The 18,198-nt window shown below is 44.6% G+C and overlaps 2 protein-coding genes across 2 annotated transcripts; both read left to right on the top strand.

The window, feature by feature from the left end:
- Positions 1–10,959: 10,959 nt before the first annotated feature.
- Positions 10,960–14,055, top strand: LOC127614599 (cytochrome P450 1B1-like). The gene has a single exon (XM_052085916.1). The coding sequence runs from the start codon at positions 11,320–11,322 to the stop codon at positions 12,895–12,897; it is 1,578 nt and encodes a 525-aa protein (XP_051941876.1). The 5' UTR covers positions 10,960–11,319; the 3' UTR covers positions 12,898–14,055.
- A 759-nt stretch (positions 14,056–14,814) lies between these two features.
- On the top strand, positions 14,815–17,748 carry LOC127614600 (cytochrome P450 1B1-like). The gene has a single exon (XM_052085917.1). The coding sequence runs from the start codon at positions 15,073–15,075 to the stop codon at positions 16,636–16,638; it is 1,566 nt and encodes a 521-aa protein (XP_051941877.1). The 5' UTR covers positions 14,815–15,072; the 3' UTR covers positions 16,639–17,748.
- Positions 17,749–18,198: the final 450 nt, after the last annotated feature.

Genomic DNA, 18,198 nt, shown 5'->3' with positions numbered 1-18,198 from the left:
CATAGCAAGACACGGTAACAAACAAAAACAGCGGAGGAGGGTGAGAGACTTCTGGGTTTGCTTCCCAGCAAAGAGACACATTTCATTTCTTATGCTCCCAACAAGGAATCGGTCATATGATGAAGCAAGAGAAAAGATTGTAAATTGCAATAAATTGAAGACTATGGAGTGATAATACTGCAGCATCCGAAGCGAAGACACGAGAAGAGGGAAAGCCACGTATCGCACATCGAAAATTACAAAGACCCAGAGGCCAAAGCCTTGTGTGTGAAATGCGCTCTATATATCAAGTTGCCCTATAAATCAAGAAAATCAGTCAAGATTCAAACCCCTCAGAACTGCGCTTCTCTATGTCATCCTGGAGTTGTCACAAGCCATTTATAATTGTTCAAAAAAATAATAAAAAAAGACCAGGATTGTAAAATATATTTTTTGTCTTGTTTTGGTTACAGTGTGATTAAAAACACACAATACGCAATGAGTGATTTTTTTTTCATGTTTACAAAAATGTCACCTGATTAAAAAAAAAAAACACTGTGTGAAGTTGTTGTTTCACGTCACTCTTTGCTATCTTCACTCAGAATACAATACGGGACATCTGGCAGGAGACATGAATGTTAGCGTGAGCGTTTTGCGAATTACATCAGTGGGAACAAGCGAAAGTTCTTCCCAGTGATCGTCATGTTCCCCCTTTTTTTTTTCCTAATCGGTGGCTGGGACAAGTGGGACAGTAAACTCTGAATGACCTGCTTGTGCATGTCACTCCTCAAAAGTAGATGGAGTGGATCTTGTTTCCTTTTGACCAGACACAGAGGTCACACATTCAAATAGGCTGCCCGCAAACAAAGATCTTTCCGATCCAAACGCGGCTTACCTCTCGCGACACCTCCACCATCTATGAGATGACCCCTCTGTGAGCATTGTGAACAGAAATGTGCCTTTCACACGGGCGGGTGGCCAAAGCAAATAAACCAGCACCGTGCCAGCTAACGAGGGCACGAACAGGGTCGGGGGGGGGGGGGGGGGCGTCCTGCAAGGAGGTGCCAGGGGTGACAGAGCTGAGGGACATGGTCACGCAAAGAAAACAAGCCCAGCAAGAACAAGCCGGCCTTCTCACGCAGGGGCCCGGACACGTCTTGTCATGCGGCGGTCTGCCCCCACCAAGCCGAATTACAGCCGACGTAGCTAATAAAACGCGGGGAAATGACCAGTGTCTTAAAAGTGAGAAGGAGCGCGTGCAACAAACTAAAAATGTGCACCTTAAGAGCGATGGGATGAAAAGCGGAACCAGAGCCATTTTTTTTCTTCATCCTCAGTTGACCTTCAGTCAAGTTGAGCTTTCAAAATTGACACAACCTTAAGTGTGCAGTTTGATTCTAAAATTATCCCTCAAGGAAATTCATTTAACATGTTAGGACTCCAGAAGTGTTATCAAAGCAAAAAATAAATTCTGGGTGGATACCTGCTAGTCAAAAAATCAAGAAAAGGATGAGAATGAAACCTAGCCGGATAACCACTTTGCATTTACATTTCCTATTCGTAGTGAAAAGTACGTATTCAAATATAATGCAAAAGAAATATTGACCCTTTCAGGGACAGCGGTCACTAAAGTGGACAGCTTAGCATGTTATCGGGTTACAGTTTATCATTATCGGTGAACGAAATGATTTAAATATAATGCAGAATATTGTGAGAACAAAGGCAGACAATAATGACCGTAAATGCATTTTCCTTCTCTCAAATCCTGGCTGAACATCACCACTGTGAGTACGTGTGAAATGGAAAGTATGAACTTCAGTCGTGCTCGCAGATGTAAAGTTAACACAAATGCGATGTGTGCGTGTGGCCAACTTCTTGAAAGCATCTCCATGCCAATGGTGCACATGCACTGGAAAATGAAGAAAATTGACAACTGCGGTGGTGACATAACGCTCCATGATATGCAACTCGTCATTCCCAAATAAACCACCGTTGTCTATCAATGCCACACAAGTCAAGAACACATTTCACCCCCGCCAGTTGTTTATGGAAAAGGCCATGATTCATTTTTAACTTGGATTTATGAACCGAGGCCAAGACATCAGCGTCGATGTATCGTTGCAAGAGTTTCTGTTCAAAATTCAATTGGAGACTTGTCAACCAAATGCAAAAGTTTTAAATGATGTTCATTCCTTCAAAGTATATGACGCGAACACGAAATGTTATCGTAACCAACAGAGTGAAAACAAGGTTGACTTTTCTCATTTTCAACAAATACCCGTACCCGAAGAAATGTAGTACAATAAAGGCCTAAAAAACACAGATGGCAGCAGATGCCAGCACATAAACGATAATAATGAGTTGCATTGAACATTTACGGTGATACAAAAATCCTACATTGGAATATTAACTACTATTAGAATTATTACAACAATTTTAAGCCACTGCTCAAAGTACAGGTCAGCTGCTGATAAACATTTCATACTTTCACACATAAACGTCACTGCATTCCTTACACACACGCACACACACATGCACTGGCGTGCGCACACACACTCCCAACCGTCGCGATCGACTGGGGACCAGTTCGCTGGCCCCCAGTCAATCGCGGTTGATGTATTGTGCCCCCTGCCTTAAAATCGGCGGTAATTCGCCGACTAGCTTAGCGCCATTTGTTGCACATGAGCGGTGACGTAAAGGTGAAAATCCAGTTGTCATCTGACTGATTGCCCTGTATGCCAATCAAGTAACGGGATTGATGATAGGCTGACATCGTAAACTCTGCTGTACTTAGGAGGGCGGGGCGTTTTCGACTCTTGTCATGTGATAGCCCGGGAGCCTCATTGAACCAGCTCGCGAACCACGGGTTGGCCACCCCTGCTTTAGCCAGTTAACAGCCAGTCAAGTCGACAGTGTCATTCGCTGACTCCGACATGCCAGATCCCGCCTCACACGCACTCGGTCGCAGTCACCGTATAACACGAGGATGGCAAATCAAATAGACACAAATAATACCCGCACCTCACATGGATATTGGATTAATATTATGCATATAGCTTTAAAATATATTTAAATACTAAAATTGCACCTTTACTGTACCCATTATGGGGCTATTGAAGGTGTTGGTCGACTGAGTTAATAAAATCCCAGATGGTTATATTGGTCCCCAAAAGTGGGCTTTTGTATCAAAAAGGCGGGATCAACCCAGGATCCATTTGCTATGTTCAATGCCCGGTGTTATTAATGCTCAGTCATCATTTGAGCAAAGCAATCAGCTGACGCAATAACGTTAAAATATGAGAGACACGCTAGACTGTGGCAAAAACATTCCCAATTCTAACACGGAGGCGTGAACGTTTCCCATCCAAGTGCTCAGAGGCCCCTCATCAGTTACCTGAAAGCAAATATGACACATCACACTGGAGTGTACCGGAGGACAAGAGGCCGTGAGAGATGTGTCATCACCAAGGATCACACTGTTCTTATCCATCAGCTTGCTGTGATGGCTCCTTAGCGGAAGCCATCCAGTGAACGGTATAAAGACCTTAGCAGCTCCTCTTGTTCCCAAAATAGCAGAAATATAAGCATAAGACTGAAACTGTATGAAAACAAAAAAGGTCAACTTTTAACCGAGTTGATGAGCGTGCCAAAAACCGTTAAATGCTAGCAGATGGTTACAATGAGATGTTTACAAAAATGGGAAATCATTAAACCGCGTATTTGGAAAGTGGCAGTAGCTCCAAGGACTATTTACAAGTGTATATAACAGTAGATCGTGCACATTCAGCACTCTCGCAAAGTGGTTTACTTGAAGCGCTTGTCTGGTGTACTGTAAGGATGACTTCTTTGCCTCATCATTCATCCTATTCCCATTAAGCGGCCACAAGCTGCTTTTTTTTTTTTCCTGCTCGCGCGCTCAAACATAACAAACAGTGTGCTCACTGTCTTGCACAAGTGATGTCTGTTCTCAGAAGGGAAAAGGTGTCAGCTAGACATGTAAACAGTTCGGGCGTTATCCTTATTAATAGAAGTGGTCACAATTTATTTGGGTCTCCCAAGTTCCCACTGTACTTATCTGACATGAAAATATTTTTTTAATCAACACGTGTTTGCTTTTGAGTCGAATTATGTAAAAAGTGCTCCAGCAATTTCCAAGTAAAATTATCCAAGCGGCATGATTGAGACCACAACATTTTATTTTGGTGCAAATCCAGGGAGTGGGTTTTCATGATTGCTAACTCCGTACATGTTCATTTATCAGTACCGCATTTTCCGCACTAAAAGGCGCACTAGATTATGAGGCGCACCTTCAATGAATGGCCTATTTCGTAAATTTTTTTCATATATTGGACGCACTGGATTATAAAACGCAATCTGATGGAGATGTGCTCCTTCCGTTCAACTCGAGAGGCGTTCATGACCGCCTCAGAAAAATGTAAATTAACAATTACTTGAATGAAACTATGAAAATTGAAAATAATGCATCAAAACAGAAAATCAAGCAAGGACATCACAAAATAAATTCCATAGCTTCCCAACAGAATTAATTTTGGCATTTCCTTGAGCGAAGGTCCAACAGAACGATCAGGTGTCAGTAAAATATCGGAGACTGGACTGTCTCAGAAGTGTTTGTTATTTATTCCTTTGTTGTGTACTGTATTCCCAAATGAGGAAATCACAACCGAGTGTGATACAGCAATACAAAGTGACATGATGAGAATTGGCATGGATGGTAGCTTAAAACAAACAGATCGTGCATCAATAGTTGACCTAATCACTTCCCCTTTTCCAAGCTTGCATGACGTAAAAAAGATTTTTTTTTTAAACCAAAAAGCACTCAAGTAATAACTGCAGGTTTCAGACAAATCCCAACGGCATTTGTAATACAGCAACAAAAGCTGTGAGACTGCTCTGAAGCAGCGAGAGCCGTGGATGAACTTGCGGCAGTTCCGTCCACTCATCTGCAGAATTGGAGCATTGATGGCGGGGGTGAGGGGTATAACGTGACCGCACACTGACCCGGCTTCATTTTCAGGATACTAAAATGTACAGAGCTGCTCATGCAGAACACATGGAGGTGCAAAAGAGAGAGGGAATCACGGAACTTTATCCGCCCAATTACACAATGAGGAGAGCGACCTGCTGCTCGTATCCATCCTGCACGGAACGCTCAGTACCCCTGAGGCTGAGCCACTGGCCTCTGCCTCCCCACCTGCAGAGCAGTGCACAGACACAGACAAAGGAGCTCATCAATCAGTAAAGAAAAAAACAACAACAACAACAAAAAACGATAAACGTCCTGTTTCATAACAAAGACGACGATCTAGTTCAACACAACAAACTGCAGCAAAACAAATAGGAGCAAAACAGCATTAGCATGCACTGGGCTTAAAAGCCAGTCTAGTCGACTCATTAGCTGCTTTGTCACACTTCGCATGTTGCAAGAAAACACTGTCTGGTTCTACAGTAAACTAACTGTTCATATTTGGACATTTGGAGCAAGTTAATCCTTTCGGAGACAGTGGTTACGACAGTGGACGACCTATCATCATTATCAGGTTACAGGTTATCATTATTGGTGCGTGAAAGGATTAATATCAGGGTAAAACTGTAGAAATGGGAAAAAATGGCAGGAAGCGCCTATGTGTTAGGAAAAATACAAAAAGTTGAAAATTAGGCCTCGTTGCTTGTTGATGTTAATACAGGAAGTCAACAGCCCTTTTTATGTGACCTGTAAAAGCTGCTGTTTGTCTCAATCACATGTCAAACTCAAGGCTAATCTGACCATATGGGGCATATTCCACCATGTTGTCTCCTCTAAGTTGCATCACAGGTGTCTTTAAGTTAGAACCAGTCAGTTGGCTGCTTTTTAGTGACACAGTGTGGACTACACGAAACATGGACCAGAGGAAGTGAATGAAAGTGTTGTCTGGGGAGATGAGAAAGAAAATTACAGACAAGCAAGTCCCAATGAGCCACAATACAAAAGCAATGTCTGACTTTCATTCTTATGACTTTTTTCAAATTAATGTTATTTCTGTGTTTTGTTTTTTTGGGCTTTCATTAACAATATCAATTTTTTTATATGCAAAAAGTGGAAGGCAAAGGAAGGGGTGGGAAAAAAATCTCAAATAGGTCTAAAACACTTGTTAGAACTACGATTATAATTAATTAGGCATTTATGATCATTCATTACTCCTAGGTCGAGATCTCCTCATTGTACGTTGCGATCGTGCTCGAGTCTGCAGACAAGAGGTGAGATACCAAACAAAGTCTCCTAAAAGTGCCTTCTGATGAGCTCACAGATTCGGGGTCATCTGGAAGCCGTTTCCTCTCGCTTTCTCTCCCTCTTCTCATTTTAATCTCTCATTACAGCGCTGCACCCCATCCTCCACGCAAGCCCCCCGCTCCCCTGGGTAGCTGGAGTTCAGTGGCCGAGGTCCGCGCACGCCAGGCCGGCGCGGCACGCAAGCCCATCCCTGCTCGGCTCCCCAAGCACGCAAAAACTCCACGGCATTAGAAAGAAATATCTCAATGCTGTACATAATACATGGCCGCTGTGCTGGGTGCCACGCAGTGAGGTTCTATCATGCAGCCTGCCTGCAACGGAGGTGAAAAGTGCCCAAAAAGCTCAAATGTGCTCAGAAAGTTTGGAATTCGATTACTTTTTTTTCCCGATTGAACAACAAAACCAGAACTTAAAGGTCTCTTTGTGTGATGTTTAAAAAAAAAACGCTTGCTATGTGCAAACCTCGCTCAGTGAGATATGGGCTTCAAGAAGACAAGCGCGACGTATGAAAATGTCTCTATTTGATATTCTCTCGTTGTCAGGCACATCATTCGAGATGTAATTTTGCCGCCAAAGATTTCAGTTCAGCAAGTATCAAAGGATTAATCGGGGTGTCTTTGTTTTTCTTTGAATTTTTGCGGTTTGCTTGAAAAAGCGCAAAAAGGGGGACCTAGGGGTGTGGGGTGGGGGATATACATAAAATAAGTCACACAAAAAAGCAGACATTCAAAGACATGCCAGTGTCAAAATTAGAAGCCTTTCTTTTGTGTGCATGTTTTACTGTTCGCTTATTTGTTTAGTTGTTTTTTTTTTTTTGCTTGTAAGAATCACAGATATTAAAAAGTGAGTGAAAGTATTTGCCCCCTAAATGACCATCAAACATGTCTGTGAAGTTACAAACGGTTTATTTCCATTGTCTTTAAGCGAAGAGAACTATCTAGTTTGCCGCACTCGGCTCTGCTTCCACCCAGAGAACAAGTTAAACGGGCGAGGCTCAAGACGAAACGGACAAACGCCGGCAGGAACACACAGCCTGCTGGTTGTCAACCATTGGCCCAGCAGTACGTGATGTCGAGTATGAGCAGGCGTACGGCAAGCCTTTTCAGCATAGCTGAAAATGAGTGACTAGCGAGCATTTGTGTGCCACTAATACGAGAAAGCGCTTAACTAGTGTGGATGAATATCCACGTAGTGCTGACTCAGACAAAACTAGTGAAATGTTCGGTATCAAAGATATGGAATAAATGCTGGTGGCCCATTGAGCCAGTGAATAAAGCATCGACCTCAAAGTGCAGAGGTACCGGGTTCAATTCCGTCTCCAGCAGCCCCCGCGACCCTTGTGAAAATAAGCGGATCAGAAAGTGGATGGATGGATGGAATAAATGCTCAAATGGCCTGCCCTACTGGCGAACTACATGAGATGGGTCTGTCCTTAAAAAAAAAAGAAGACAATTGTACATTGACAAGAAATATTTGCTGTGAAAATATACCACTGACATGTTTTCAAAACACCTGTGATGTGTTTTCGATTCTGAGCAAAAACAGATGTTAAAGTGTCATTCAATACTGAGTGCCAAATCAACTTTTTGAGCTTATTGGAAAGCTTCAAGCCATAGATTTCAAAATGGCGTGTTCTTAGATGACCTCGAGGAAAAGTGGAGGTCACACAAGGATAATCATACCCTGGCATGCACTTTTTTTCCAGCTATATTTCTTCGTAAGCCCTCATAAAAGCGATTTTTGGAAGGACTCTGCAGATTTCAAATCATTCTGAACATTTTCCGAAATGCTCGTCTCTCTTGGTCATGGGTGATTTGTGTGTGTGTGTGTGTGTGTGTGTGTGTGTGTCGGTCACAAATGAAATAAATATTTCACAATCACCAGATTCACAGTTTCTTTTATATTTGTTCCAAATGAATCACAGGACCCAGAGGCCTCAGTGACATTGTAATTCAGACAATCTTATATCAGGTTGCATGTACAGCTGCACGCAAAGGATGACGGCCATTTTGTAAAATTACACTGGCTGGCAACGAACGATCACGCTTCAACTTCAAATTATGAATTTATTAGAGGGGATTTAAGGGCCCCAGTCAGTAAAAAAAAAAAAAAAGATGGAATGAGACATTCCAACAACGGAAGAGTATGAACTGACATTCTTTCAACCCAAATATTTAACATTTTACATTGGCACCAACTGACCGCAGGATTGCAGGGGTGCTCCTTTTTTTAATTTTTTTTTTTTTGGAAAGCATGTAACAAAATACTACTTACATACCATTTATGATCACTTTGAATGCGTTTTCACACGAACAACCCAGTTAACTCATATTGTGGCCTGGCATATGAAGACGGGACCACGTCCAAGCACAAATGCCCAGTGGTTACATCCCGGTTGTCTGCGTAGGTGCTTGCCCACAGGATGTTTTTGTTGGTGTGTTTAGAGCTTTTTTAGTCTTAGCTCACCCCCCCCCCCCCCCCAAAAAAAAAATCAATATGCACACCACAGTTCTTTCTTCTAAGTCCCGCCAACTCCCCAACTGCCTGTTGGACCCCAAGCTTTGCTCTCACTGCTGCAACCCCCGCCATCCGATCCAAAGACCGACCCCCTTTCCCTCGCTCTCTTCCTCCCTGTCGGTGCTGTGCGTGACAGTAGCTCACTGAGAAGTGGAAATGAGACTAGTAAACAATGATTAACTCCAGAGGCCAGAGCAGTCTGGGTCTGCCATTGGTTCTGTCTCCGCGTGCTGACTGCCCCCACCCAACCAGCACATGCAGCCTATAGTGGGACAAAAACCACAAACCGACGCACACCATGCCTTCAGCGAGAGTCAGCATCGGGTCAGGGTGTGGGGGGGCAGCCCCCCCGCAACCATGTTACAAGAGGTAATCACAGGCAAACACAGCAGCCACACGCAAAAGGCACAAATGACACCCGCCCCCTCCGTGACCGCCATACCCCCCCACACCCCCCTACCCTCCCTCCTTCCCTACGAACACCCTACCACCCTCTTCCTCAGCCACAAATCTGCTTCGAATTACCATGATGGGGATGCAAGTGGCCACATGTGTGCGAGGAGCGGACTGAGGTGGGGGGCCTGCATGGGGGGAATGGGGGTGGGTCGTGGGGGATTCTCCCCTATAGGAATAGTCATCCCCAATGAAATGCATTCAAGGACATTGTAGTGTCTGCTTAACCCGTGAATCATTGTGGAAGCTTTGGTTCGTAGCCACGCCACATTTCTCCAGACAAACGGCTTCCAGGCTTGGAATCAGCACAAGCCAATATCTATAATTGCTCACTTTTGAGCAATTAACATCATAGAACAAACCATTGTGATAACGTTGTGTTGTTGTCTTTCTATTTGTTTGCGTAATTTAGGCACGATTACATTTTCACTTCATTCAAAGAAAAAGTTTGACACCAGGCCATTGAGGTGTCGAGCGCATTTCTAAAGTGAATCCAAGCATCCTCAAAATTTGAGGGATCTTTAGGTTTTATCGCCTGTGTCCTTTTGCAACACGCTAAAGAAGTCTTCAAGCCATGCGCCCATGCACGTTTTTTGATGTGAAGCCCCCCCCCTCTTTACCCCTGACACCACCCACATCAAGTCAAGTCAAGTCAACAGTATTTATAGAGCACTTGCAAACAGCCATCGCTGCATACAAAGTGCTATACGTGGAGCAATTTAACATGCACAATAAACAGTAAGACAAATTGGTAATAAAGGTGGTAGAAAGCACCAAACAGTAAAACCAAGAACAAATGTAAGTCATGCTGAGTCGAATGCCAAAGAATACAAGTGAGTTTTGAGGAGGGCTTTGAAAATGGGCAGCGAGGAGGCTTGCCGAATGTTCAGTGGGAGGTCATTCCAGAGAGAGGGACCAGCAACAGAAAAGGCTCGATCCCCTCTGAGCATCAGTTTAGTTCTTGGTACTTCTAACAAAGACTGGTCCACAGACCTGAGGCGCCGGGCAGGTGTGTAGGGGCGGATGAGCTCAGAGAGGTAAGGTGGCGCGAGATTATTCAGAGATTTGAAAACAAAGAGGAGGATCTTGAAAAGAACTCTAAAATGAATGGGGAGCCAGTGAAGGGATGCCAGAGTAGGAGTTATGTGCTTCCTCTTATGAGTTATATACACACTATATAAAAAGTACAGCATTTTTCCAATGTAGCCTTTCTTAAAAATAAAACACCAAAACTCATTTATTTAAATATATTGTGAGTAGTTTTTCAACACACATTATTTTAAATAAAACCAGGTAACTTGACAGGCAAAAAAAAAAAGTTTATTTCAAACAAGTACCGCCAGCGTTCACTGAAATTAATTAATTACAGCCCCATTCAAACACAGGTTAAAACACACACGCGGTCCTCCAAGTCCACGCTGATCAAAACAAATTTCACCCGCAACAAATAACTCATCCACACTGTAAATATTAACTTCAATCTCAAACCAAAAGTTACACAAACCGTTTTTCTCAATTTTTTTTCCTGACCACAGTCAAGTCTTCCAATGACCGCCCCCCACCTCCCAAAAAAGATGGAATTAAATATAATGTCAAAAAGTTGCACGCAGAGGGGTGCAAACGTTGTCAGTCCTCCAATTAGTAAAACAAATCGGCGCGGCGCGTTCTCCGCTACATCTTTCACCAGGTGCAGAGTCTCTGCTGCTGCTCCAGCCGCGCTCTCTTACCGCGCGCGCTCCTCATAGGACGCTCGCCCTCGAGAGCGCTCCGCGTCTGGGAGACAATGAAGCAGGGTCTGCAGGACTTCCACAATGGGAGGAGTATGACATCCTTGCCGAGCCCTGCCCACTAACAGAGAAATATATAAGGTGGAGCAGGGACAGGCAGCTACTCAAACCTTAAATCATTCCCAAAAATAAATAAATAACCTTTTGCCACACTCACTTTTAGTAAACCCACTGGCATTTCATGAATTGGACAAAAGTGATTCATTTTTACTTGATCAAACTGAAAAGAATATTTTTTCACATATTTTGAGCTAACGAAGCCTTTTTTGAAGCGGCGCCAGAACATTTGTCCCGATGGCAGTGGACACTGACTTTGCTGTGAAGAGCAGCAGCATCATGCGAGAGTGGGGTGGACAGGTCCAGCCAGCTCTTGTTGCATCTTTCATCTTCCTCTTTTGTCTGGAAGCCTGCCTCTGGTTCAGGAACCTGAGGCTTAAGAGAAGACTGCCGGGACCCTTCGCCTGGCCCGTGGTGGGCAACGCCATGCAGCTGGGCCAGATGCCTCACATCACCTTCGCCAAACTGGCCAAAAAATATGGTAACGTGTACCAGATAAGACTGGGCTGCAGTGACATTGTGGTCCTGAACGGAGAAAGGGCCATCCGTCAGGCTTTGATCCAGCACAGCAGGGAGTTTGCCGGCAGGCCAAACTTTCTCTCCTTCCAGATGATCTCAGGAGGAAGAAGCCTGACATTTACTAATTACAGCAAAGAGTGGAAAGCGCATCGGAAAATTGCCCAGTCCAGCCTGAGAGCCTTCTCCTCTGCAAACAGTCAGACCAAAAAAGTCTTTGAGCTGCACGTCATGGCTGAGGCGATGGAACTGGTGGAAGCATTTTTGAGACACGGCGCAGATGGACAATATTTCGACCCGTCTCATGAGCTCACGGTCGCCGCCGCGAACGTTTTGTGCGCTCTTTGCTTCGGGAGGCGATACGGGCACGACGATGTGGAGTTCAGGACCATGTTGACAAGAATAGACAAGTTTGGAGAGACGGTTGGAGCGGGCAGCCTGGTTGACGTGATGCCCTGGCTCCAATCCTTCCCCAACCCGGTCCGCAGCATCTACGAAAACTTCAAGAATCTCAACGAGGAGTTCTTTGCCTATGTGAAAGGTAAAGTGGTGGAACACAGAGAGTCCTTCGATCCGGACGTGACCCGGGACATGAGCGACGCCATCATCAACGTGATCGAGCACGGAAAAGAAAGCGTACTGACGAAAGAGTTCGTAGAAGCCACGGTGACCGATCTGATCGGAGCCGGCCAAGACACGGTCTCCACAGTCATGCAGTGGATCATGCTCCTGCTGGTCAAATATCCCGAGGAGCAGGCAAAGCTGCATGACCTCATCGACAAAGTGGTGGGCCCGGACAGACTGCCCTCAACCGAGGACCGCGGCGGCTTGGCATACCTGGACGCCTTCATCTACGAGACCATGCGCTTCACCAGCTTCGTCCCCATCACCATCCCCCACTCCACCACTTCAGACGTCACCATCGAAGGCCTCAGCATCCCCAAAGACACGGTGGTCTTCATCAACCAGTGGTCGGTCAACCACGACCCCCTGAAATGGAAGGACCCGCATATCTTCGACCCCTCACGCTTCCTGGGTGAAAACGGAGCCCTCGATAAGGACGTCATCAACAGCGTCATGATTTTCTCGATAGGTAAGAGGCGCTGCATCGGCGACCAGATCGCCAAGGTGGAAATGTTTTTGTTCACGGCGGTCTTGCTGCACCAGTGCAGCTTAGAGAGCGACCCCTTGCAGCCCCTCACCCAGGATTGCTCCTACGGGCTCTCGTTGAAGCCCCTCAGGTATTGTGTCACCGCTAAGCTCAGAGGAAAATTGCTCGGCTTGGTTTCCCCAGCGTGAACTGCATGCTATCGGCAAGGTGACTCATGGCCAGCAGAGACTTCTCCACACATCCACACCGGTGACATTTTAACAGTGCGTACTAGCATACCTGCACTCAGTCTTCTTGTAAAATTTTCCTATTTAATGTATTTAAACATGCGTTGGTAGTGTGGGAGTGTCAAACAGGTAGAATTTAGGCCAGTGGACTTTTTGCATCAATGCAAAAGATTGAAAACAGTTCTCCAATTTTTCTACACAGTATTAAGAGTTTATTATTATTAATTATTATTATATTATTGTTTGCATGAATATGTACGATCTGCACAGGCGCATCTACCGACCTTTAATGTCCATTTAAGCGAATATTGTCATAAATGCTCGCGAATGTTAACAGTCACTTGTTGACTCAATGTTCTCAGTCATAATATCGAAAAATATATTTAACCTTTTGTGCTTTTACAACGTGGTTTGATAAGGTCTGGGTAATACGGTTATCTGTCTACTATCATCTACTGTATTCATAAAACATGTGAAGACATCGGACAAAAAGGGATGATAAGAGTGGAAACGAGAACTTGGAAGTGAAGAGGAAGTCTTTTATCAACCTCCATGAGAGAAAATGCATGTAAACTTTTGTATCGCTAGTGTTCCCCCCTGAGCACCGCCTGCCAAACATCGCTCCCACCAATACGCAGCACAGATGTGCGCCATGTTCCTTTTTTTTCCTCTCTCTCTCTCTCTCTCTCTCTCTCTCTCTCTCTCTCTCTCTCTCTCTCTCTCTCTCTCTCTCTCTCTCTCTCTCTCTCTCTCTCTCTCTCTCTCTCTCTCTCTCTCTCTCTCTCTCTCTCTCTCTCTCTCTCTCTCTCTCTCTCTCTCTCTCTCTCTCTCTCTCTCTCTCTCTCTCTCTCTCTCTCTCTCTCTCTCTCTCTCTCTCTCTCTCTCTCTCTCTCTCTCTCTCTCTCTCTCACTCCCCCCATGAGGCATTATCATGACTGTGTTTGTTTACAAAGTTTTCAAAGCCACACGGATGTTCCCGCATCGTCTTTAGGCCTGCACGCTCCGCCCAGGTCGATCTTCTGCAACCAACTACTTAGCGGAGGCTTGGTGTGACGAACAAAAAATAAGCTGTACCTGAAATGAATGCTGATAATAACAATAAAGAAAGGGTGAATGTTTTCTGTGTCTGGCTTTCATTTTGTGTTATTCCTTGTCATGAGATAAAATCCCACAGTCGCACGCTGTATTATGTCGGCTTTACTATCAAACATGTGGCAGCAAAATGATGCCACCATTGTCTATTTGTTTGTCATTAGTCTTCTTTTGTTTTTTTTAATGAAACAAACCTTGATTTGTAGCTGCGCATAACCAAGACCGCAAGACAATGACTTTTTAAGTGTTTCATTTTGTTGCACAAGCACTCACATGCACACATGCTCAAGTGTTCCCGACAAGGTTTGAAATGAGACAACAGACTGCTCTAGACTTGACCATCGCATTTCACGGGGTCATGAAAGAGCATGGAGTTTTGAATCCTATTTCGACCTTCCAACTCTCTGCATTTCATAGAAACCTCCTCTCCGTATTTATTCAATGGCTGATTCTTTTATTATACCCCCGTTTTTGGGGCTATAATACATAAAAGGTTTGACGGAGGAGCAGTCATCGTCAAAGCAACCTGACTAGCATGATGAGCGTATTTATACAGTCTTAAATTTTGGTCGAAAATTCGCTCGCTACGCAACACGTGTCTCGCTCATTCCCATAAATCGCAAATATCTCGTTGAGGTGACGTATGTCTCGCTTTGCAGTCATTCTACAAGGGATGCTGCTGGAAGGAGGCCGAAGTGGGACTAAGGTCTGCAAAGTGTGGTCAAAAAGGGAGGAGCGTAATCGTTTAAAAAAAACAAAACTAATTCTCGGAGCCCTCCCACCTTAGGGATACATATAAGAGAAAGCTTCAACCCGCTTCCTTCTCAAGCGGTCATCTGAAGACGAGCCGCACCAAAGCTAACTGCTCAGCTTCATCCCGATCTTGTCCCAAACTGCAATGGAGGCTGCCACTGCTGCCTTTCTTCGGTCTAATCACCAATGAGGCGTCGGATGTGAAAGGAAACGAAAGGAAAAGCTTTCAAGTCCTAACCGAGCTCTCTTTTCTTTGGATGCAGAGGAGGACGGACGACACGGGATAACACGATGACTCAGGCGGACGGCGGGTTTGCTGCGAAGGGCGGCAGCATCGCTCGAGAATTGAGTGGACAGCTCCAACCTGCTTTGGTTGCAACTTTTCTTTTTCTTATCTGCCTGGAGCTCGGCCTGTGGGTGAGGAACCTGAGGCTCAAGAGGAGAATGCCGGGACCTTTCGCCTGGCCCGTGGTGGGCAACGCCATGCAGCTGGGCCAGATGCCTCACATCACCTTCGCCAAACTAGCCGAAAAATACGGCAACGTGTATCAGATAAGGCTGGGTTGCAGCGACGTCGTGGTCCTGAACGGCGACAGGGCCATCCGCCAAGCTCTGATTCAGCACAGCAGGGAGTTTGCCGGCAGACCAAACTTTCTGTCTTTTCAGTACGTGTCGGGAGGGAAAAGCATGACTTTCACCAGTTACAGCCAAGAGTGGAAGATGCACAGGAAAATTGTTCAATCCACCATCAGAGCCTTCTCATCTGCCAACAGCCAAACCAAAAAAGCCTTTGAGTGCCAAATTGCGGCAGAAGCTAAGGAACTGGTTGAAGAGTTCCTGAAACTAGGAGCTCAGGGTCATTATTTCAACCCCGCCCATGAGTTAACAGTCGCCGCCGCCAATGTGATTTGTGCCTTGTGCTTCGGAAAACGGTACGGCCACGACGATGCCGAGTTCCGAGCCTTGTTACAGCGGGTAAACGACTTTGGGCAGAGCGTCGGAGCTGGCAGTTTGGTGGACGTGATGCCATGGCTTCAGTCTTTCCCAAACCCTGTCCGCAGTGTTTTCAGGAAGTTCAAAGACCTGAACAAGGAGTTTTTCACGTTTGTTCAGGGCAAGGTAGAAGAGCACAGAAAGACCTTCGATCCGCAGGTAACCCGTGATATGAGCGATGCAATCATCGGGGTCATTGAGGAGACGAAGAGCGAAAAGGGACTCGCCAAGGACTACGCTGAGGGGACGGTAGCGGATCTCATCGGTGCGGGTCTGGATACCGTTTCCACCGCTCTCGATTGGATACTTCTCCTCCTGGTGAAACACCCTGACATTCAAATGACGCTCCAGCAGATGGTGGACAAGGTGGTGGGGCCAAACAGGCTTCCCTCTGTGGAGGACAGAGGTCGCCTGGCCTATCTGGATGCCTTCATCTATGAAACAATGCGATTCAGCAGTTTCGTGCCCGTCACCATCCCCCACTCTACGACTTCGGATGTTACTATAGAGGGTCTTCGCATTCCAAAAGACACGGTGGTCTTCATCAATCAGTGGTCCATCAATCACGATCCCCTCAAGTGGAAGCACCCGCAGATCTTTGACCCCTCGCGGTTCCTCGACGAAAACGGCTCCCTAGACAAGGACCTCACCAATAACGTAATGATCTTCTCAGCGGGAAAAAGACGCTGCGTCGGTGACCAGATTGCCAAGGTGGAGATCTTTTTGTTCTTTGCCATCCTTCTTCAACAATGTCACTTTGAGAAATGCCCAGATGAAGACCTGTCACTAAATTGCTCCTACGGTTTAACGCTGAGGCCTTTGGATTTCAAAATCACCGCCAAGCCCAGACATGAGACACTTTAAAAAAATCATTTAAAAAATATAAGCTCACACAGACTTTTTTTTAACATAATTCAATGTCAGAAAGTCTGTTCCTATATTGTTTGCATCCTTTAAGTACTGCATTGCTTGGCCACTTTATTGGGTACACCTGCATACTAGAATGAAATGCAATTTGGACAGCAAATACTCTTACGATTATCGAGGGTGTAATTTTGTCAAGAGATTTCTTATTTCCCCACGTAGCAAAACGGGTTAACCAATATGAGACATAAGACAATGTTGAAGGTCTCTGAGTCGTGTTATCTTTATAAAGGCAGATTTTTATATATATATATGCATTTTTATACTGTATTATGAAAGTGTACCTAATTTTGTGACCACGGTAATAGCTATTATGTTTCATTCGAACATTGTGTATGCTACAATTATGAAAGAGCACTTTAACCTGAGGAAAAGAGCTTCCTATCCCGTCTATGAACAGGAATTTGTCACCATAACCCTAACAAATATGTTCTTTCGAGTGTGACTAAAACCTCACAGGTAAAATAAACATCTCCACTCACTTACAAGTGAAAGTGTGGTGCGTCAGTGAGGGCAGCCAGAATTTAAAAAACCCAAAACCAAAAAAACAAAAAAAGTCCAGCGTGGTCAAAAAGATAATAATAGCAACTTATGTCTGGTCTCTGTTGTTGTGAAAGATTAAGATGTGTTACTGGCTCATGTCGCTCCTGCTGTGAACCCTTAGCAAGCGAGCCATGACTCACTACATCAGCCACTCATTAATGTTTAACACAGGTCTTCTAGTGCATTTCTTTTTTTTTTTTTTGTCTTTTTCAGTTAAGTGAGAGCAGACAAGTCATTTCCAGGCCTCATTTATCAATACCAGTGAGTTTGATATCCTTGGAAAGAAAAAGGTTGAGCCATTGCCGTAATTGCTATAAGAAGGCAGTTTGAACAGTTTGACAAATGGAGGACAGGCAGTCCAGTCCCAACAATTTTAAAAACTACTACATCAACTTCAGGTTGTGTGACAAGTAGCTCGTCCACCGTTGATTGGCTCCTGTGAGTCATCGCAGTTTGGTACTAATGACACTTTATTGATCAGAAATAAAATTACTTTTGAAGCTGAAACGGGGTCTGTTTTAATCGTCGACTAATATAAATATTTAGAAAACAACTTCATCAGAATTATGTTTTCTCCTCTACGGAATGCATTCGAAAATCCAGACGGTAGGATACACGAGCACACCTGGTTTTTTTTCTTTTTAGTGTCTGCTTGAACTGCATCTGTATTCCTGACATGTGTCACAGCAGCTAATGACACGTCCCTACTTTTGCCCAAATAACCTTTCAACATGCCACAAAATAATAATAATAATAATAATAATAATACATTTTATTTATAAGCTCCTTTCAAGACACCCAAGGACAAGAGCTTCTTCTTGATGAACAAGATGCTAAATGGCTTTCATTTCACTTTTTGTGAGTCTGGGGAAACCCTCAAACCACCCACTGATCCAAATATGTCCGACCTTCAAGTACAGTGGATCAATATTAGTTCAAGCGTGGGTTAGAGGTTTA

The sequence above is a fragment of the Hippocampus zosterae genome, chromosome 14 (genome assembly GCF_025434085.1).
Source record: "Hippocampus zosterae strain Florida chromosome 14, ASM2543408v3, whole genome shotgun sequence".
Taxonomy (NCBI): Eukaryota; Metazoa; Chordata; class Actinopteri; order Syngnathiformes; family Syngnathidae; genus Hippocampus; species Hippocampus zosterae.
This window is presented reverse-complemented; position numbering and strand designations above follow the sequence as displayed.

What these genes read in the sequence shown, in the direction of transcription:
- LOC127614599 (XM_052085916.1), top strand. Translation starts at nt 11,320, where the DNA reads ATGGCAGTGGACACTGACTTTGCTGTGAAGAGCAGCAGCATCATGCGA.
- LOC127614600 (XM_052085917.1), top strand. Translation starts at nt 15,073, where the DNA reads ATGACTCAGGCGGACGGCGGGTTTGCTGCGAAGGGCGGCAGCATCGCT.